General features: G+C 37.2%; 1 protein-coding gene across 6 annotated transcripts in view; it reads left to right on the top strand.

Moving 5' to 3' along the window:
• Positions 1 to 23,815, top strand: part of TNFRSF19 (TNF receptor superfamily member 19) — a 54,011-nt gene that overhangs the window by 27,413 nt on the left and 2,783 nt on the right. For 5 of the 6 annotated variants that reach the window (XM_025150569.3, XM_015278030.4, XM_040700158.2 and 2 more), the window contains 4 exons: positions 18,733 to 18,897; positions 19,854 to 19,979; positions 20,753 to 20,855; positions 22,481 to 22,881. In XM_025150569.3, coding sequence (XP_025006337.1) covers positions 18,733 to 18,897; positions 19,854 to 19,979; positions 20,753 to 20,855; positions 22,481 to 22,874 — 788 coding nt within the window. In that variant the 3' untranslated portion in view covers positions 22,875 to 22,881. 6 annotated transcript variants of the gene reach the window in all.

Genomic DNA, 23,815 nt, shown 5'->3' with positions numbered 1-23,815 from the left:
ATGAAGTCCTTTCAGCACTACTAGCTGTTGATTATTACCCAGCTAGCTATAAATCTAAATGCTTGCTTTTATCTTCTTTCTTTCTGTAGACGTTTTTAAACAGATCTGGTTTAAATATTTACTCAGGAAAAAAATGAGTTTGTGAATTGCTAAAGGCAAAGTTGAAAGGATTCTATAATGAACAAGTAAAGAGTATTAGAGGCCAGGAGAACTGCTATCACCTTTGTCTAAACTTAAAAGGGGAGACAATAACTTGTGTGTCTTAGGATGCCAGAAATTTAAATACACCATGATGTAGTTATATTTTGCTTAGTTCAGGTAAATAAACTGAAAATACCAATCCTACGTATAGACGAAGCATCTAAACATTAGAAATGAAAGCATGTTTTTTAAATGACTGTTTATGTTCACTTTCTAAACTGAAGTTGTTTCTTTCAGCTGTAGATATTAAGTTTCTACTGAATGACAGAAAAGGAATAATATGAACTAGGAACTAGAGTGAAAACTCAGTCAATCACAGATATAATTTCTGAAATGTAAGGTAGCATACCTTGTCCCAGATGGATCTGTTCAGCAAAAAGTGATGTATGGGTTTGATGATGGATTATGAGAAAAAATCTCAGCAACAATTCAGGCTTGTAGAATTCTCCCTTCTGACTGTCTAGACCATTGTTGTGCTACCCCAGTGACTACTCTGAAATTGTTCATGAAACTATTCAGTAAGCTAGATTGTGGATCCCACCATGGTATTAAAAACAGCTACTTTATTAAGGTTATTTTTTAATCTGATGAGTTTGTCAATACCAAAGCATTTGTGCTGGCACAACTGAAGGAAGGATGTTCAAAAAGCTGGGGTAAGGAGCAGAAAATTTCTTAAAGATCTCATTGCATTCTTTGAGCAAGTACTGTGTTTTCTGCTAGGCTATATTAGAAAATAAGCAAAAAATGTAGTAAGCCATACTCTCTTGTCTTTTGGCCACATGATGGTGGCAGATGAAATAATTGTATTGCTTCAGTATTGATCAGCTTGACTATGTCAGCTATTCCTACAAGTGTTTCCTGTTGTATCATTCAATTCAAAATATAGAAATGCATCTGAATATCACCTGACTTCTCTAGCCTGTGAATAAGCCTACTGAGTAGAAGAACCTGTAAACATTTTTTAAACTGTTTGCAAAAACTGGTTCCTACTGCTTTCATATTACTGTTCCTTTCTGGACCAATCTGCAATCAGTGGTCTACTCCTGCTGGGTGAAATACATTATAGAATTTGGTTGTACAAAGAAACCAGAATAACTCAGGAGATTAAGTTAAAATTCAGACACGGAGAGTGATTTATAGCAAAGCCAGCATCACAGTAGCACCCCTTATACTCTAATGTTAAAACAACAACAACAAAGCATAGTATGTTCTACCCAACTCAGATTGACATCATGATTTCTTCTGCTTTCTTCTTCATGGCATAAAACAGGGAGCATTGGAAAGATTAGAGAGTAGGGGTAGGATACTATTCCATGTGGAGCTTGGGAAACTAGTCTCTACATTTTATGGGAAGTAAATGCATCATTTGCATCAATGAGGCAGTAATGTTTTGTGGGATAAATCACAGCAGGGAAATATCTACAGTTTGATGGTAACATCGTATGCATTTGAAACAACCCAACAAACAGATGTAAATGTGTTTATGTCATATTTCATGGCATCATATAATGGCTTATGTTGGAAGGCATCTTGCTCCGAAAGTACTGCCTCCTGTTTTATTACATTGGCTCACAATTTCCAAGGTGGATGTTGGTGGTGTGGCAGTAGAAGCAGAACCTTCCCACCAATATTTCTTTACATGTTGTTGCTGTGTGACAGATGGCAGCAGAAGGGATAGCCTGACAGATTGGTATCTGACATGGAAGTGTGTATGAAGCAAAGGTGTGGAATTAAATTCCTGCACGTGGAATAAATTGCACTCATGGACATTCATTGATGATTGCAGAATATTTATGAAGACCAAGCAGTGAATGTGAGCACAGTGAGGTGGTGGGTGGTGCTTTTCAGCTGTAGTGACAGAGATGTGAAAGCCACATTCCATAGGGTCATGCAGATCTTTATGAGCATGGCATGCAGGCTCTTCTTTGTTGCTGGCAAAAATGTTTAGCTAATGGTGGTGACCCTGTTGAAAATAGTGTTTTGTAGCTCAGAATTTGCTCTGTCAAATAGTGTTATTTTGCTATTTGTATCTGTTGTAGTTTCCATGGAAGTAGATAGTTGCTTCATAGCAACTTACATAGTTACAACCCTTCTGTGGGCAGGGTTATAACCACTAGATCAAGCTGCCCAGAGCCCCATCCAACCTGGCCTTGATTGCCTCCAGGGATGAGGTATCTCTGGATAAGGATTTCTTCCTAACATCTCACCTAAATTTCCCCTTCTAGTTTAAAGCCGTACCCCCTTGTCCTGTCACTATCTACCCATGTAAAAAGTCAGTCTCCCTCCTGCTTATAGGCTCCCCTCAAGTACTGGAAGGCTTCAGTAAGGCCTCCTCTTACTTTATGAGAAATGATCCAGCACTCTCCTCTCAGCCCACTCCAACAGGTCTGCATCTTTCTTGTGCTGGAGACCTCAGACCTGGATGCAGATGGAGCCTTGCAAAGATGGAGCAGAGAGGGACAGTCACTTCCCACACTCCCTCCCTGAGGCAAAGAACATGTTAATTAGCTCAGCCTTCCCCATGTCTGTTGAAGCCAGTTCTCCCTTCTTATTTCAGAGGGGACACACTCTCTTTTGGCTGTCTCTTTTCTTCCCAGGCTACTCATCCCTGCTTCCACTGCCTATACTTTTCCTTCTTATCTTTCAGTTTGACCAGAAGGTCCTTGTTCAGCCATGCCGGTTTTCTGCCTCCTGTACTCAGTTTCTTATGCTGGGGAATGGAGAGCTCTTGTGCTATCAGAAAGGCATCCTTAAATTGCTGCCAGCTCTGTTCCATTCCTTTGTTCCTAAGTACACTTTCTCAGGGGATCTCATTCAGTAATTCCTTAAATAGCCAGAAGTTCACTCTCCTGAATTTCAGGGTCCTTACTCTTCTGTTGTCAGGTCTATGTTCCTCAAAGACATGTACTCAACTAGGCCATAGTCATTACAGCCCAGACTGCCTCCAGTCTTCTTTAATGATCTTCTCCACATTGGTGACCACCAGATTTAGTAACGCTTTACCACTGATTGGTCTGTCCAATATACTGACCAGGAAGATATCCTCCCCTGTTGTTTTCCCTGTTTGGATGGTTGAAATCCCCTATCAGGATGAAAGCCTGTGAGTGTGACACCTCTTGTAGCTGAAGCAAGACTTTGTCAACAGGTTCCCATTGATCAGGTGGCCTGTAGTAGACCCCAACCACTAGATGTCCTTTATTGATCTGGTGCCTGATTTTAACCCACAAGGTCTCAACCTGAGGCTGTTTCTCAGAGGCAGCCCTTTGCAATCTATCCACTTCATAATATAGAGGGCAACTCCCCAGCCCCTCTTGCCCTGCCTATCCCTTTTAAAAAGCTTCTACAACTTGACTGTTGTATTCCAGTTGTATGATTCATCCAACCTTGTTTCTGTGATAACAATTAGGTCACAGTTTTCTAATAGCACCAGTTTTCATCTCCTGTTTATTTTCATGCTGCAAGCATTAGCATGGAGGCACCTCAGCTGGGCTGTTGGCCATGTTGTCTTCTTTAAGGAGCCCTCCCAAGTTCCTCTGGGACAAATCTGAGGTTTTCCCCTGATGTTTCCTAAAGTGACAGTGTTCGTTGGCTCTTCCCAATCACTCAGCAGTACATCTCCTTCCCTTATCAAATCTTGCTTAAAGCTCTAGTGATAAGCCCAGCCAGCTTGCTGCCCAGAACATTCCTGCCCCTCCTGGTCAGTTGAGCTGCATCTGATGTCAGCATATCTGGTCTCTCAAAGGTGCATCTGAGAGCATAATATCCAAAACACTGAGCATGACAGCATCCACACAACCATTCATTCAGTTGGTCAGTTCTCCCCCTTGTGCCTAGTTCTCGGTCTCCAGATGGGAGGATCAAGAGGATTACTACCAGTGCTCCAGATCTCTTCAACATCTTCCCAAAATTTTCCACTTGAAAACAATCAATTTTTACTAAGATAACGAATAAAAGTAAAGATCATGGCTTGGTGAGACAAAATGCATGTAGCAGATTATAATGAAAGTATCACTTTCTTATATTAAATGTCCATATCTTATCCACTTCAATATTATTTTAGACCTATAAACCACTTTCAGTAAGGTTGCAAAGCTCCCTACACAGTTTTCTTCTACAGATTTTTTTTTTTACTTTGCTTCTGTATTTTTCCAGTTTATTGTTTCTGACAATTAATAGTAAGCATCTTAATCTACCACTGAATCCCACTCTTTAAATCTGAAAGGTACATTATTTCAGTTATGAAACGTGCTGTTTAAGGGCTAAAATCTGATAGTATTTCCTTCTTTCTGGTAGTAAATGTAGCTGGTAAAGGAAAAGTAAGATTTGCTATAAATCTACTAATTTGGATTTGTAAACCTCCATATGAATTAATGGTTCTGTGTCAGGGTGGAGGCCGGTCACAAGTGGTGTCCCTCATGGGTCAGTCGTGGGACCAGTGCTCTTCAACATCTTCATCAATGACAGACAATGGCATTGAGTGCACCCTCAGCAAGTTTGCAGATGACACCAAGCTGAGCGGTGCAGTCAATACATTGGAAGGAAAGGAAGCCATCCAGAAGGACCTGGACAGGTTGGAGAAGTGGGCCCATGAAAACCTAATGAGGTTCAATAAGGCCAAGTGCAGGGTGCTGCACTTGGGTCAGGGCAATCCGAGGTATTTATACAAACTGGGGGAACATCTCCTTGAGAGCAGCCTTGCAGAGAAGGACCTGCTCTGGGCAGCCTGGTCTGGTGGTTGGCAACCTCGAATACAGCAGGGGGTTGAAACTGCATGATCATTCTGGTCCTTTTTGACCCAGGCCATTCTATGATCCTACGAATGTAATAGATATTTGGGATGTACACTTCAGTGCTGAGTAGCTTAGCACAGATGATAAAAAGCTAGAAATTACAGTGTGCAGGACGGTGATAGAATACTTGATAAAAAGTAATAGAGGTGACTAGAAGTTTGCTGGCCATGTATGTGTTCTCCAAAATACTTTAGCGTAAAAAGAGAAAAAAAAATTCATTCTCTAAACTTTGCTGGAATTCTTTTTTGTTGTTGGTTGCGTTTTTTTTTCCCTTAAAATGCTGTATTTATGATTAAACTTGAGAGTAATTTTTAGGTGCCATTCAGTTTTGCACTAGCTCTTCTTCATTCATAATAGAATTTAAGTTTTCTCTTAACATTCTCTTTTTCCATTTACACAAATTTGGGAATTGAAAGCTGTAAGACTCCATACAGTGTTTTGCCAACCATTACTTTTTCTTTAAGTTTTATTTGATTACTTAATAAAATAAACAATATTTTGCTAATACAGAGCTGCCTTTGGAGGCAGGCATTATAATGTGCATGTAAGACAAATAGCTAAAAACACATAACAAGTGAAACCAATCTTAATTATTAGGTTATTTTCCTACATTTTTGTCCATCTTATTTCAGTATCTTTCTGATTTGGTATTACACCATAGCATCTCATAATCTTCTCATCCATGTTGGACACTGTGACAGAAAGCAGCTGGTAAACCTTTTACAAAAGCTATAAGAAGTGACAGCTAATTTAAGTAAAGGTAATAGCATCGCTAGCTTATAAATATCAGTACTGTTTTATTACAAAGCCATTAGCTTTCCATTACCTTACAACTGAATTGTACACTTAAAAAAAAATAGTAATAACTCTTTCTGATATTTTCCATATGTGACCTGATGGTAGAGCAACTTCTCTTCAGCGAGTCTGAAAGACGTTTTACTAGGTGTTTCAGAAAGATGAGAATTGCTATTCATGTCTTATAAACTTTTATTGCAATGTTGTTTCTTTCACTCATCGTAGATTAAAACAAGTTAACCTAGAAAGCCTAAATACTTAGCATTTTCTTGGCACTGATAATGGCAGAGGTTCTGACCCACTGGGGAAAGATTCACACACAACTTAGCCAAACAGCTCTTTTTACTATTTTGAAGTCAGTTTGCCTGCTGAGTTTTCCTCCTGAAACAAAAAGATGCAAACAAAGAGGCAGATTCTTCCTTTCTCTAGTAAAAGAGACATTACTGCTAAGATCAGTTATAATAATTCTGAAACATTACTTAACGGAGAGGAAAATGTAGATTCGTTGCATGACTTTATCGCTTTCCCAAACTCCCCTTGCCTGGATCAGATGGTGGTTTTTTGCCTCTCCTCTCCTCTCCTCTCCTCTCCTCTCCTCTCCTCTCCTCTCCTCTCCCTTCCCCCCCATTTTTTTTTCTGTGTATGCAATCCTAACCTGTTTTTTCTAACTCATATTATTTATAACTTTATTTTCTGTGTCTATAGAAGCATTCTGATATGTAGCTGCTTATCATTAAAATAGGCATTACAGATAGTAGAAAGATATCTGGGTAGAAATAGAACTTTCCCTCATTTCTATCCACCATTTACCTTCATCCCAAATGTATATTTTTAACTGAATTTGATTCTGTATTCCAATTAAAGAAATAACAGTTCATAATCATAATATGGATGAACCCGAATGCTTTCTGCAAGCACTGGTTACAGGAGTGCCCACTGTACACTTAAGATCATGTTTCTGAGAACAGAAAATTTCTTTAATCGCTTTTAATAGTTATCTATTTGAAGCATACCAAGATGTACTGGTAGTGTTGCCAGTGGTCTATAGGAATGAGAGCTATTGTTTTGTTTTTTTTTTCCTGGCTGCTAAAATAGAACTTCAGATTTGTAGAGTCAATTACTATCACACACATCATATTTTAAAGATGCCATTTCTCAGGAAACGTAATGCTAGAATTATCTTCTTCAGTCTGTTCTTCTAATTGAACACAATATACACGGTAACGTCATCATTTATTATACCTTTTAAAAACTCTTGACCCCAAGGGCCAATATCTGTTCATTGTGACAGGGCAACAGGGGCCTCAGAGAAGGAATTCCCTGTTTTTATTCCAATGGGTGATCTAATAGTGAAGAGGGAGCTGTGTTACTGCCCTCACTGAGAAGGCTGTAACATAAGCTTCTGCCATATTCTTTAACAGCAGAAAATCTATTGAGAGGAAAATAAAGTTTTTTAAAATAATAATTTGCGAGCATTTTGAAAAATAGATGGTAGTTATAGTTGTGGAAGGAAATGAGAAAATCTGGACAACAGAGATTGAAATCTTAAGTAAAAAAGTCTCTATATAATCTCTTCTAGGTTACTATTGGCAGTACCTACTTAGGAAGCTGTTAGCATCATAGTTATTAAATGATATCCAGAATGAATAGATGTGATAGGAATGGCTTTCATTATGCAAATGGAAATCATAGAATAAATTAGGAGTGGAATGTTGTTTTGCTCACCTGTTTGTTCATAATCTCTGAAAATGCAATTTATAAAATATGATCATAATTCAGTAATGTTTAAAGTGGATGGTGTCAAGTTAAAGTGGTATTTGAGCAAGCTGGATTGCACTGAAACATACTGCCTTTCTAGTTTCAGCTGTTTCACTAATCATATGTAATCCAATTTTATCTACTAAAGCATGTGCTGATGTACTTAAAAACACAAAGTTCCAATGTATTCTTTTTGAGAATACAGACCTCATTTCTTACTGTATGATGACAAATATATAACTTGAGATTAAAATCACAAGGTGACATTTTAAAATAATTACATTCTCTTACTTTGTTAATTCACATCACAAGCTCATGTAAGTGTTAATAAAAGCTTACATATGTGGTGCTCATCTGGCATTATGGTTATATTGAATCAATATTTTTGTGGAAATTTAGGATGGAATTCATGCACCCTCATTTAGGCTTATAAAAGCTCATGCTTAACACTGAACTTGTCAGCCCCATCTTCCACTGATAATCAGTGGAGAGAGTTAAGTACCTCAAGAGTTCAGGAAAGCCAGATAAGTTAAGCTTCTATAACTAATGTGAAGTAGTCTTTCATGCCTGTGATCCCACAAAGTTGTTTCAGGAAAAAAAAAAAAAAAAAACACTTATCTGGAGATTTCTATTTCTAGCTGTGTTTTATAAGGAGACACTGAAGTGAGTAGCTCTGACTTTGTCTTTAGACTTCCAAAGTTAGAGTGCATTTCAGTGAGTTGCCAGTGTCAGGTTAGGTGAAATAAACATTGTCCAGCTTCCTTATACCTGGTGTCCCTTCTTTTTTTTTTCTTTTTAAGGAGGAAAATACAGTTTTTTAGATTAAAAACTTTTTTTCATTCCTTCTTAATAAACTTTGCTATCATCACCAAACTGTGCAGAGAACTCTCAGGTGACCCACTGAGATACAGATGTTTGCTTTGATCCAATAGAGGTTGACCTTTCAAAAAAGATAACCTTTCAGTGTATCTTCTATATTCTTTGACTAATTCCTTCTGAATCCTATTAAAGAAAGGAGAAGTTATATCTCAGATTAGATAAAATAACAAAGTTAGGAGCTCGTACACAGCAGCCTTTTGTTCTGTATGGCTTTGCTTTATCCTCAAAGCTTTAAGTGGTAAATTAAAACTTCTTTATATAAGTTATTATTATTTCAGACTTCAAAGGTACATCTTTTTCATCTGTACTGTAGTATTCATGTGCATGCATAACGTTGCACAATATGTAACTTTCGTTGCAGTAAACTGTGAAATTTACTTTGATATATGCAGTATTAAAAGAAGATGGTGATGAATGTCCAGCTTCTAAGGGTGTTTAGGGTTTATGCTACAAAATTATGAAAAACTATATTTAATGCCATGTATTTCAGATCACATACATTTAATTTTTTTAAATCTGAAAGTTGCAAAATTGAACATAAAAAAAGTTAGAAAATAGCAATAGTGTTGGTTCTGCAGCTCCTAACCTCCACTGTAATTCAGAATCGTAATTCATCCCAGTTGTGTACAAGTGTTATGAAACAGACTTAATTATTTAAACACTCAGTTTTCCACAGTAAAAACATATTTTCCCCACCAATACATGAAAATACGTAGTAGGGGTGTTTTTTAAAGAATAAAAATGAAAAATCAGATGTAGTTGCCTTGCCTCGATCACTTATTCTAAACTGCTGATATTCTACTGTAATTATAAACAGTAAAAGTATAAGTGGTTCACTAACCTGATTATGGTTTACTTAACTTTCTTACATTCCACAAATGCATTTCTCATGGCTGTTGGCTGCCTTAAGAGAGGTGCTTACTACTTCTCCTGAAGTTTTACAACTGACCAAATTCAGTTGGAGAGATGAAATAAACTTTTACTCACAACAACTTATAACTTAGTTTCTAAAACATTCTCCATGGAGGCTGCAGAGGATGGAACTGAACTTCTATCTCGTATGTCTTGGAAAAGGGCTCTTAAGCTTTTACTTGAAAGGAGAAACCCCATCACTACTTTCTCTTCCAGAAACTGCATCTGAAAAAGGTTACAAGGCTTGTTTGTGACTTTTCCCCCATCCTCTTAGTTTTATTTTAAAATAAGATCACAGATCTTTATTTTCAGTGGTTTTAAGAGAATATTTTCCTGGAGAACCTGGCAACCCGTGACTCGGACAGGTACGCTCTTTGCTGGGTAAAGAAATGGTGGAGGGCTAGGCCCAGAGAGTGGTGGTGAATGGAGTTAAATCCAGCCGGCGACCAGTCATGAGTTGTGTTCTCCAGAAGTCAGTACTGGGGTCTGTCCTTTTTCATATCTGTGCTGATGACCTGGACAAGGGGACTGAGTGCACCCTCAGTAAGTTCACAGATGACGCCAACGTGGGAGGATCTGCCTGGGGGTAGGAAGGCCCTTCAGAGGGATCTGGACAGGCTGGATCACTAGGCTGAGACATGGGGCTGTTTGTTGATGCTTGGCTGAACATGAGCCAGCAGTGTGCCCAGGTGGCCAAGGAAGCCAATGGCATCCTGGATCGTATCAGAAATAGGACTGTCAGCAGGAGCAGGGAGGTGATGGTTCCACTCTACTCAGCTCTGATGAGACCACTGTGTTCAGTTTTGGGCCTCTCACTACAAGAAAGGCTTCAAGGCCCTGGAGCATGCCCGGAGAACAGCAACAAAACTGTTGAAGGGTCTGAAGCACAATTCTTAAGAGGAGCAGCTGAGCAAATTGGGATTGTTCAGTCTGTAGAAGAGGAGGTTCAGGGGAAACCTTGTCACTCCCTACAACAACCTAAAAGGAGGTTGTGGTGAGGTGGGGGTCAGCCTCTTCTGCTTAACTAGTGGTAGGATGACAAACAATGGCCTGAAAGAATGGTCAGGCACTGGAACAGGCTGCCTAGGGAGTCTTTGTCCCTGGAGGTATTCAAGAAACATTTAGGTGTTGTACTGAGGGACATAGTTCAGTGGCGAGATATTGATGGTAGGACGGTGGTTGGTCTAGATGATCGTGGAGGTCTTTTCCAACCTTGGTGATTCTATGATGGAAACTTTTCTCTGCCACTAAGTAATTTGTAGAAGATAAAAGTAGCTAATCCTTCTCTGGATCTCCTTACTTGTAGGCCAAGCGTGGTGAAATTTGGCACCATGTTACTTAGTGTGATGACCATTTCAGAATCTATATCTCTGTTTAACTTCTTCATTCTGTATGAGATGTGTGTGGTCTAATCCAGAGTTCCAGACTCTCAAATCGGGACTTTAGATTTAAAAATTACAGATTTCAAGGCTTAATTTTATATATTTAGGATCTGTGCTAAAGAACGTTCTTTGTCACTCTTGAAAATGAGTGTTAGAATACTTTATTGCCAATTTTATATATGCACTGACTTTTTAGATTAAATGAGGTTATCTGAAAATGTTGGCACTTGTGTCTTCTGCTTCTTATACATTCTTTCAATTCAGAATTAATCTGCCTTAAAATGTAACGTATGTAGTTCTTCCAGTGTCAAACACACACACATATTTCTAGATCTCTTTCACTGCTCATTTTTACTAGTCATGTCTTGGAAGTATTCTCTTTCTGCATTGGTTTTCTAGTAGTTAGAAGAATTTTTTTATCATTTATGTTTTTTTCACATTCACTAGAAAAAAATTTACTACATTACAGAAATTCTAAAGACTAAGCTCTAATCATCTGGATTTTTATTTCACTATCATTACCTGTTCATTTCAGGAAGCAAAAATGGAAGAGTACCAGAATTTTACTGAATTTTCTTATTGCTGCTATAACTCTTAAGGTTTCTGGAGTAAATATTATTCAGCCGTTCCAGCAACCTCAATTTTAGTCAAAATGAGCTAATGATCCTGAAAATAATTTGATATTAAAATATTGCAGGTCATCTAGTGCATCACATTTAGGTAGTTTTTTGAATGGATAGGTTGTATTGACAAAAGCTATAACTTCCTTGTGACTGAAAATGACTCTAATGCCACAACAGGTATGCAGTCAGCAGACAGAAGTCAGATAGCTGAATACTTCCATTATCTTCAATATTCATGAAACATTTTCAAATAAAGCAATTTTTTTCTGATTGGATCAGAAGGAAACAAAAACTTCTGTGACTAATCTGCAGTTCTTTGTTTACATGGAACTCACATTGTTGCATTACACTTCTGATTATTCAAACCTGTTAATCTCTGTTAGCTAAAGATACAACCTTCATTATTTTTACATACAAACACGCATGGAATTGTCATTTAGCTAGTGAATATATGATCCAATGGGTGGAACACCTCCCTTTGAGGACAGGCTGAGAGAGCTGGGGTGGTTCAGCCTGCAGAAGAGGATGCTCCAGGGTGACCTGAGAGCAATGTTTCAATATCTGAAGAGGAGCTTTAAAAATGAAGGAGACAAACTCTTCAACGGGGTCTGTATGATAGGGCAGGCAAGGGAAAATGAGTGGAGATCTATGTTGGGTATAAGGAAGAAGTTTTTTTACAATAAGGTTGATGAGGCACGTGTTGTCCGGAGAGGTAGTGGATGCCCCATCCCTGGAGATGTTCAAGGTCAGTTTAGACAGGGCTCTGAGCAACCTGATCTAGGTGTAGGTGTCTCTGTTCCTTGTAGGGGAGTTAGATTAGATGACCTGTAAGGCTCCCTTCCAATTCAAATGATTCTATGATTAAATTCTGAAGGATGTATGGTCTTTGTCTCCTGTTTCAGGAATCATGTAACGACAATAGTCGCCCATCTGAAAATACTGTTTCTATAGACAGCACATACTCTTGCTCTGCTTATGTCAACAATGACTTTCATAAGCATTTTGGAACTGAGAGCCATTTCCCTCAACTTTTTGTATGAGTGAGAAGAGAATGGTATGTTTCTAGAACAAGTCCATCCCCTTCTGATGCTCTGGGACATCTACATTCACAGCATTATCATCATCTGTTCATATTTTCTTAGGATGAAGTGTTTTAGCAAGAGGATTTTGTGAGAAAGCACATAGCCTGTAATCTAAGAATATAGGAATATATATAGAATAACAGAAAAATTGGATATTCCACAGAAAGAGAAAGCTTCCATCCTGTGTTTTGCATACTTGATCATGTAATCAATGGTACTCACACCACTGAAAGTGGAATTTGTGAGCAGGATGTTTTCTTATATAGTAAATATAATTTATCAAGATTTGATGTGCATATAAACTATGAGCTCTGCTGTAGTTATCATTACTAAGATTTTGATGGAGTGGCTTATGTGCTGTTTCTTCTTTACTCTCAGATGTCAAAATTTATGATCGCATGGAATTCAAACAGATTTTTTGAAGTTCACTATTTGCTCATTCTAGGTACATTAGAGATTTTAAGTAGCTATCTAAAAGCAGCAAAACTCTCTTGTTTCCAATTGTGAGAGGAGAAGGAAGTTTTTTAAAATGGGTGTTATTTATCACTTTAGATTTCTATGAGGAAAGATAAGCATAGGCACTAGCATAATGTAGTTAGATTTGAACAGGAGATTATTCTAAAGTACTGTGTTCTTGTTACCAAAACATCTCTGGAAAAAAAAAAAATTGGATTAATTGGGCACATTAGAAGTGAAGTAGGAAAGAGAGTTTTCTACTGTGCTTGGCAAACTTATGTGTTCTAACACAGACATTATTGTGTTACTGATTTAATACCTGGGAACACTTGTGAAAAGTGAAAAAGAAATGGAATTCTGTGCAAAACAGATATTCGACATCTTCAGCTGCTGAGAATGCAAAGCTGCTGGAAGCAAAAGCCAGATTTTTTTCCAGGTTACTTGGGAGTTTATTCTCACATAGTCTATTTTTCAGTGGCCGACAGTTCTCAAAGTTGAAAGTTTTCTCATAGAATCATAGAATGGCCTGGGTTGAAAAAGACCACAGTGATCATCAAGTTTCAACCCCCCTGCTATGTGCAGGGTCGCCAACCACCAGACCAGGCTGCCCAGAGCCACATCCAGCCTGGCCTTGAATGCCTCCAGGGATGGGGCATCCATAACCTTCTTGGGCAACCTGTTCCAGTGCGTCACCACCCTCTGAGTGAAAATTTATGTACGAAACAAGGTTCCTTGTGTGCCTATGTATCATTTCAATTTAGATTACCACAGAAGGACCAAGAATTACTAAAATTCTAAATTTACTAAAATAAAAACCTGTTGTGGAATTTGACTGTGCCTTATAGACATAGCAGTGTATATCCAGTACTGTATTTTAAATTCACATACACAGTGTAATTTTCTACCATTTTAATCATAAAAGGCTGTCAACAATTGGAGTTCTGGAAAATATGCAGTGCAACAGAAATGAGCTTAGAAACGAATACACCAAGTTTCAAGATTTAAATTTATAAACACATTTTTCAGGATTTCCAAACAAAGAATAAGCACTTGAATAGTCATTTTCTCCCCTAAGGCTGCTTGGTACATTTATTAAAAAAATAAGAACATCAAAATGAAACAAACAAACAAAATTGTAGGGCACTAACTTGGAAACTAAAGTCTTTAATGTCAGCAGTTGCTGTGCATTTGAAAGATGTGGCTTGACACAATGAACTGTTGGGCGTAGGCCATGCACGCAATTGGCCGTCCTTTTACAGCTGTCAGGAGATTACCATGGTCTGCAGCAGTACTGTTTAATAAAGGTCCTGTCCTCTTACATGAAAGATCTGGAGAAGGGAGGCGATATTCTCTTTGTGAAGTCTCAGGAATATACTCAGGACATCTTATTTTCCACTGATGTTAGTGCACGGTGATATATATTACAAATGGATTTTATGTATGTATACAAATAATACATGTAATACCTGTACTACCTATATTCATATCTTCATACATAATACATTATTTTGCTTTTTGGGCAGCTGGGTGGTATACTAGGTAAAGTCATTACTTTTTTCTTTCTAAATGAACATAAATATCCTTCAAACTTTTTCCAAAATGGAGGAATGTCACCTCACACTACTCTGTGTTTCCTGTGGATGAAGAGCAGTCATACAGACAGCTGCTGCAGTTCCACTGACAGGCAATAGCTTGTTCAAGTGTTGTAACTTGAGGGTATGTCTGAGCCCTTAATTCTTGTCAAATTGAGATTGATACACCAACTTAAATCAATCAGAATGTGTAAAGGTAGTGAACAAATACTTTTTATAATAGGCAAATGCTCCTTCCTTCTTTCTTGGTTAGAAATATCAGTATTCCAGAAATTAAATCACATTTTATTTTACTTTTGTATCTTATTTTCAGTCCTGATTGTAAAAGATGGCACTTTGTTACCATGTTATCATGTGAATGCTATTTCAGCGGAATTTTGATTAGCTGTGTCTTAATGAGTAAGCCTTCTTTAGGTTAATATTGATTTGACATGTCAATAGTAATGTCTAAAAAAAAAACCCAGACATAAAATTCCACCTTTTATCATTCTCAACTGCAGTAAGTATGTATTGTATTCATGGAAGGAATGTAAGGTGCTGCAAATTCTGTTTTCAGGTGGTTAATCTGCCACAGAATTATTTTTTTTTCTGGCATACTGATTTCAGTAGTGGCTGTAGTTGGTCATAGTTCTAAGGAAAAAAAATCTAAGAAAATAAATAACAAAATAAATAACAAAGGAAGTATCTTTACATTTTGCCCAGATTCTGGTTATTTGGTATGACTGGCTGAAAATCCAACTGTTCTGTTTGTTGGCAGACTCTGTAGTGATACAACTGGGATTGGTATGTTCAGTAGTAGCAGAGCTATTACTATTTAACCATCTTGGCTTAGCAAAAGCTTCATTTGCTTTTAAGAACCACATCTTTGCACACACTGACATTACAAGGTACTATTCCTTAATTAAGGGTAGAATACACCATTTGGCTTACTCCTCAAAATTATGCAGGAGGCAGCTTGGTATTTTGGTTAATTCTGTTTTAGCACAAGCTCATTTTCAGAATATGTTGAAACTAAACTTAGAACATTAAATCTATTTCTCAAATAAAATACATTTTTGTTGTTTTTTTTAACGCATCATATGCACATGCTTTCAGAAACTGGAATTATGCACCGCCTCCCTTCTTTCCTAATGTATCCTGTCCAATTCAGTGTTTAATTACATATTTAAAGTTAGTCATTTAACAGATGTAAGTACAAGCTTAAAGTACACCTCCTTGCTTTACTAAAATGGGACCATAAAGTCTGTGAGCCTGAAAAGTGAGAGTTTATGAAAATGCGTACATATCTGAGTAACACTGAAAGCAAAGTTCAACAATGCCCAACGGGCCGCTTCTACAATAGCAATCCACTTCTAAAATGTTGGTCTCTGCAGGGAAGATCACTATCATTATAATTAGAGCTAAAGTACAATGGACTGCTCACAGCAGCTATTCTAAAAAGTTCTTTGAAGGTGAAGATGAGTGGTAGACATTCTCAGGAACTGAAAATTGCTTTCTCAAGTCAAAAAAAAAAAAAACAAAAAAAAACCAGCAGAATAAATCTTAAGTAGCCAGACTAAAATAAATTTCTTTTTTTTCCATCCCAATTTAAAATAAAGTCACATTTCCAGTTTGGATGCTGCTGATGAAACTTAAAGAAATGTGTATCATTTGCAGTTTCCCAGAACAAAATCTAATACATTATTACACTTGCAAATAGATTTGTTTTGTGAGCAAAGGGAGAAAGTCAAAAGTATAGCAACTCTACATCCAGTGTTTGTTCTGTTCATCCTTTCAGAAATAACAATTCTTTTTTTTCTATTAACTATGATTTCTATAGTTAATCACTAGTTAATCACTATAGTTAATCACTATAAAATGATTTAACTATGGTTAATTTCTAAGAAGTGGTCGGTGCTTTTAAGTAGGTAGACTGAAGCATGTAGATAGATTGACATTAAAAAATATTTGGAGACATTCTGATAATTTTTTGTTTTCATGTTTTTAAATACTTGTCCTGACTATCTGTAACCTCCTTAGGACTCAGTCAGGTAGTTGATAAAAATGAAGATCTGATATCTGTGATTTTCACACCAAACCCAGCAAACATGGCTGTCTGAAAAGCTTTCTTTCTGGAAGACTGTAATGTTAAACAACAATGAAGGTCTGGAAAAGAAGTCATAGGATTTAACTCTGTGCGTAATTGGAATTACAGAACAAAAGGAGAAGGGCAGGTAATAATTTTTAAGAAGGAAGATTACCCACAACCATGGATTGGAATTGTGTTCTATTAGCTGAAATAGAAATAATAGACCTTTTGATACAATAATGAAAATAATAAAACTTCAGTAGAACGACAGTTCCAAAATATGTTTCTCAGTTGTGTAGAAGATTTTAGCCTCTGCATTAATAAGTTTTAAGATCTACTGTTTTTTAATAAATCAAAATGACAGCATTTCTAAGGTGGGAAAGGGCATCTGGATGTCATTGCGCCCAGTCAATGGGCCAACACTCAGAGCAAGGTGCCCAGTGCCACATACAGGTGGCTCTTAAAGATCCCCGAGGAGATCTTCACCGCTCTGCCACCTGCACAGAAGTGCTGCCTGGTTTTCAGGGGGAAGCTTCTGTGTGCCAACTTGTGCCCATTGCCTCTTGTCCTGATACTGGGCACCACTGAGGAGAGCCTGGCTGCATCTTCTTGCCGCCCTCCCTTCAGGTATTTATGTCAGTGCCAGCTCTCTCAGCTTCTCCTCACGGGAGAGTTGCTTCAGTCCCTTCATCATCTTGGTGGCTCTTCACTGGACTCTCCAGAAGCCCCGCTCAGTCCACTTTGGAATAATAAAAGGATGCAGAAAAAGATCAGGTGCAAATTTGCTCTCCACGTTTGATCCTAAAATCAAATGTGGTAGTACAAATCATTCATGTAATGCATAGGTTTCATTCTTGGTTTTTAAATTTGGATTTGAATTTGGACTTACAATTGGATGTAAGGAACTTCTTTTTCATAAGATCTAGATTTTTGGCAAAGTATCTGACCTTTATAACGAAGTGATAGAGTGTTTTAAATGCATTGGTGCCAATGTTTGATGCGTGTAGAGGAAATAGCATAATTATGTGAGGAAAGTATTCCTGAGTAATATAATCCCACTGATTGCACTTAGTCAGTAAATAAGCAAGTTCTTTCTTGCTACTATTATAGGCAGTTAGGATAACAAACATTTGTAGTTACATACAATTTAATTAGTGATTCTAATATACTTTGGCAGGCATCTGTTTTCCAATTTATACATATGACTGTATGGACTATTTCGTAGGAAATTATGGTCTTTGGGTTTTAACAGAAGAAGTTCGGGGAGAAATATACAGTTTGAATTATTTTTATAAGTTATTAAAATGTGATGTGTGTTTTGTTTGGTTGACTTTTTAAGTTTACTGTTAGATAAAAACTCAAATATGTGCTCCTTTCCTCATAAGACGCTGCTGAATGATGTGGCTTTCAGAGTAGATTGAAAAAGATGAACTATCAGGATTAAAAAGTTGTTAAAAAAGAATTTACTTTAAAAAGATCATTTGTAATTTAAGATAGTTTCTGTAGTTGCAGTTAAATCTTCAGTGATTTCAGTTGGTTGTTTTTTTTTTCACTTTCCATTTGAAAGGCATGTTTGTCAAAGCTGCAGACGTTGCATAAGCCTTCAACAATACAGATATAAAGTCAGTCTGATGAATTTTCACTAAAGATATTATTTGTGTTAAAAATTATTACTGAATTAGAAAAAAAACAGTAGTGCTGGTGAAATCCTTGGTTTGATTCTAGAAATTCATGACAATATATGCAACCAAGCAAGATGATATCTTTGACAGCATTTGTACTCTTGTGGGCATCTCAAGTTCTCAAAAAGGATCTTTTGAATGGAAGTTCATGTAATTGTGACTCCCTCTAGTGGACAGCTTTCTCTACTATAGCCTAGGAAATAGTTAAAATCGTTTTTGACATTAAAAATTGACAGGTCTTCATTTTCATGGTGAAGATCTGATTCCATTCCCAGAGGCAGTCAGAGTGCCTTTGTGTGCATCTCATTATCACTCATTTTGCAATATATATATATTTTTTAATAATGTAGCTGTTGATTGTCTGTCTATGTAAAGCTTATACATTAGCAGATGGAACATTCTTTTTTTTTTCTGCACTGAGATCCTCTTCTGTTTCCCTGAATTTCACTCATGTGTTTGTACATTTCTGACACTGCACAATTTTCCTTAATTATTATTTAATTTCATTTCAGGTACCACCAAAGTAAACCTTGTGAAGATCCCATCAACTGCTTCCAGTCCTCGAGACACTGCTCTAGCAGCAGTTATATGCAGTGCACTTGCAACAGTGCTCTTGGCTCTTCTTATTCTTTGTGTTATCTATTGCAAGAGGCAGTTTATGGAGAAGAAACCAAGCTGTAAGTTTTCAGTTATCACTGTTTCTTTGTAATATTTATACATCAGTATTTGGTTGGCAAATCTCTCTGTATGTAAATAAATAAACCTAGAATTGTTATGTCTGCAGCATTTAAGCAAACTTATCATTGAGATTAAATAGTTAGCAGAAGCCTATACATGTATGCAAACTCAGTGTGGATGTACTTGCTTCTTCTGAGAAAATGCTGTGCAGATGTCCAGAAATAGTTTTGCATTCATTATGCACCATACTCTGTTAAATGCTGCAGAGATATATTTGGACCATTGGAGATCTAAGCTAGGATGCCATTATAGAATTGCAATACTGATGTAGACATACCATCATGGAGGATCTGTGCATCACATGCCATTGTGAAATACAGATTAGCTTGCTGAGTTAATGAATGTGGCCAGTGGGAATAGCAGATTTTTCATTAATGATTTTGGATTGGGGGCATCTTTAAGATGAAATTTTAACCTTGGCTATAGAAGTTTTGAGAAATTCAGGCATAGTGAATTCGAAATTCAGTTAGTGAAATTTAGTGATTCACTCATCTTGGCCTACAGAGATACAGGCTAGATGAAGTCTGCTATTAATATAAAGTTCTTTAAGATAACATAAGCAAAGCAGTTGAATGTAGAAAATTTCAGATTGATATCACTGAGAATCATTAACCATGGAGAAAATGGAACAGTGAATATGATATGCTTTCAAATTATCACCAAAATAAGAGCAAGTGTCTTCCTAGGAGAGGCTGTAGTTGAACCAGCTATTCTAGAGCTCGTTGCAAATCCTGTGGTTTGCATAATGTCAAATCCCATCATCATGGTGGATCTTCTGGTTGGAAAATGTATGGAAATGCTGTGTATTATGGCATTTAAGTGTTCTGAAGATAGAGACTCTGAAAAGGAAAAAAGTATCGTTTACTAATACATATTTTATTCTTTTTCTCAAAAGGGTCTCTGAGATCACAAGACATTCATTACAGTGGCTCTGAATTGTCTTGTTTTGATAGACCACGGCTAAATGAATACGACCACAGAACGTGCTGCCAGTGCCAGAGAAGCACGTCACAGACCTGTGGTATGTTAAGTCTATTTAGAAGTCACTGTAAGGAACAAGAATAATACAAGCAACAAGAACTCATGATTAACCTTTATCTAACACTTAAGTTGTGACGTTTGGCTTTCACTACGAAGCAAACATCGTTGATTTCTCAAGAAGCACATAGAATTTCTAAGTAGCTATTTGGGTATGATTTGTTTGTTTGTTTGTTTTCATTCCAGTGACCATTCACTTAAATAAAAGCATTAAATATCTTATCTATCTCATTTCTTTCTGATAAAAATAGCACTGCATTTGGCTTTGAGACTTAAACTGGTATGAAGCATTTTGCAGATAGTAAGAACATGATACCAGTTCTAAAGGACACTGAAAACCTGAGCAATTCAAATCACTGAGATTTTGTGAAGTGCTGTCAGAACAGCTGTGTTTATGATATTAACATATAGATAATTTAACTTAAACACAAGCTTAAATGCCTAATATGCTAAGTGTCAGAATGAAGTACTTCCTCTTCTATGTACCCAATCAAAAAGCAAATTAATTTGAAGAGTGGATATTCAGATTTTCATGGCAGGCGTCTGTATTATTTCAGGAGGAACGATTTGGCTTTTATAAATAACTCTATTTTAAAGAAATAAATTAACCTACTTATTGCAAGAAGAGATCTCTTTCCTTAATCCATATATTACAATGTACCTAGTAAAATAGTACTCAAATTTGAAAGAGTACAGAGTCTAGGTTTACCTCAACTTCAATGCCTTCAACACTATTAAATCAATTTTCTTTCTTAGGGCCTGTTCATTTGATTCCTTCACTGTGTTGTGATGAAACCTGTAGCATGGAACACAGCAGTCACAGTTGTGCTTTGCAATCACAGACTACACTTAATGAAAGGTAATTTAATTTTGTGTAAGTCTATTGAACAGCTATTTTGTATGCAATCAAGTCAATATTTACACAGGATACAATAGCTGTTTGGAGCGGAATAGTGGATTTTGATGAATCGTAGCCATATCTTCCTGTTTTGGGCAAGAATAGTTTTATGGTTAAAAAAAAGTCTTCCATTAAATAAGGAAAAAAAAAAAATGTCGTGTTTAAGTACTACTTAATGAATTCTGACATGTTCAATCAGTTTCTCTGAAGAAGTCACCCATTTCTCTCACAAGTAGACATTCTTCCTCTTACTGTGCAGTACCGTAGAGGCTTTGGTGACCTCCCTTCCTGCTTTGTGTTAGCAAGGTGCTGTATAAACCTGTGAATCTAAGGGGATTAATAGGCTGTTCAGAAATGTCATGAAAATCTTCCCTCTTTTAGAAACTCTAAATGACTGTGAAACTTGAAATGCTAAGTATTTCAGAGTTTCTACCAGATTCTAACCATTATTTTCTGCTGAACAGCTGAGTATAAATACAGTACTTGTTATTGACATAGTAATGCCTTGAGCTAAAAATATAAAGCTTCCGGTGTCACGCAGTTTCCTAGTTACTGATTCTAACACTGGATTTATTTATTTCTTTAAACTGTTTAATGTTCATCATATAGGGTTTCCAGCTGTTTTCTCCCTCTGGCCAAGTTTAACTGACAATGTAGAAGCAGCTTCTTTGTAGATACTGTTCATGCAAGGCAGGTTAGCAACCCAAGTAGGAGATGTAGAATACCTAAATTTTCTGTAACAACATATTTAAATACCAGCAAGTTTGAATCATCCTTTTATATTACCAAGGCCGACAAATTGAGAGTTGTGTACTTTTTGAGAATCCTTTTGGTTAAGGCTTTAAAAATAAATGACACATCCATGCTGTGTGGATACATCAAAGGTACGTGATTCCTTCCAGAAGAGTTGGAGTTTGCTCCAATTTCCTTTGCCAAAATGCTGTATTTCCTTCAATTGTGGTTCAATGTCCTGACTTTTCACCTCAGTCTACAAAAACTCTCTGTGTATTTATCTAAGCTATTCAAGCATTGTGCTTTGGAAATGAGTAAAGCTGCTTAAATTGCACTGCAGGCAATATTAATGTGTGAAAAGTTTTGGTCACATAAATTATTACTTTATATCAGACTATAGCCTGTATATTTTTGTAAATCCTGCGGACGGTTTTTGAAATAAAACGTGTTAGTAGATCATTTACTGGGCTTTCAGTAGAGATATGCAGGCACTGAGATATGTCAGTATCAGCATTTTATTTGAGACAGATTATTGAGTTTCTACTTCCACTTTCTTCCCTGTTTTCTAAATAATTCTAACAATTAAAAATCCTTGCCAGTCTCCCCAAAAATCTTTCTTACTGCATCCTCTTTACCTCTTGTAGTAATCTCCAGAGCTCTCTTCATTTCCAGATGAAGGACAGCCTGGCTTCCATTTCAAAAGAATTTTTTGGACAGGATGCCTCTTGAGTACTGACAAATATGACCCTGTTTAATCTGTCTGAAATACCTATAATCGTCAATGACGATAATTACAATACTGATAATATTTGCTGGAATGCTTTTGAAACTGCTCGCCTTTTATCCTTCTGCAGGACTTCTGACTCTGTTGGAGAAATGATTCCTGCCTTCCTTGGTTCTCTTTCACACTCTGCTTGTGGAGACATTTCAGATGCTTGGCCTCTGATGCAAAACTCAGCTTGTTGTGACAGCATTTCTTTCTGTGAATCATATTCAGAACTGGCTGGGGTTGCTGCAAAATCCTGCAGTCTGGAGACTGAAAATGAAACTGCCATTGAGTCAGATAATAACCAGGAGCTAAGTGATGTACTTACTTCAGCAAAGTCTCCTGATGGAAACATTGCAAAGTCCTTTGAAATCTCCAAGCATAGAACATATATAGAAGTTTCATCACTTCAGAACTCAGCTGCTGCTGAATCCCAGCCAAATACAAAGTGTAATGGAACAGCAGATGACTCTACAGACTGATAAAGAGGTAAGGAATACAACTACAAAGGAGGAGTGAGGATGAGTTCCCCAGACACGCAGAGCTAGATAAAAATAGAATTGTGAAAGGGTATACAGTTATGCTTCTCCAAAGGTTACATCTAGCTGCTTCTGAAATAAGTTACAGCTCTACAAAAGATCCAAGAGTTTTTTTATCAAGTTCTAATTACATTTCAGGGGAAAAATATCAGTTAATAGTCTTATGACAAAACTATTATGTGAGGCTTATCCTTGTTTAAGAGGAAACGTCTTTGCTTGTCTTAAACAAAGCATAAAGGACATGCGAGCATTCCTCTAAAAATATGCACAAAGCCTTCTCTGTCAAGTTCTTAAGGAAGTAGCAGAAACAGAAGAGAATCTGAAACACTTTAAATGCCATCTGTATTCCCATGTCATCAGTTTGTCCCTAAAATAGTAATACAGCTTAATCTGTAAAATCTCAGCATTCAAATTCGCAGTGCAAACACCAGTCTTGGGTCAAAATGAGACATGGAAATAAACAACTGCCTCTAAACGTAACAGTATAAGCATCACAGGAGGTCACTCTAGTTTGTGATCTTTATATCAGTTTGAATATTAGCTGTGATCTCTTTTGTTCTGTTGTTGTTTGTAAATGCCTTCTTCTACTATTTGAAGTAACAGAGGCCAGGTTTGGATGGGGCTCTGGGCAGCCTGGTTGAGTATCAAATGTGGAGGTTGGCAGCCCTGCCTGCAGTGGGGAGATTGGAGTTTCGTGATCCTTGAGGTCCCTTCCAACCCGGGCCATTCTGTGATTCTATGATTCTATGAGAGCAACTCGTAGCTAATCTGTGAAAGGATCCCATGTATGGCATGTGTACTGGTTGTGTTATTCAGCCATTTTACCAGCTATGTAGGCTGTGGCTGGAAAGCTGCAATAGTCAGAGACAGGAATAGAAGCATTG

This window comes from Gallus gallus, chromosome 1 (assembly GCF_016699485.2).
Source record: "Gallus gallus isolate bGalGal1 chromosome 1, bGalGal1.mat.broiler.GRCg7b, whole genome shotgun sequence".
NCBI lineage: Eukaryota > Metazoa > Chordata > Aves > Galliformes > Phasianidae > Gallus > Gallus gallus.
This window is presented reverse-complemented; position numbering and strand designations above follow the sequence as displayed.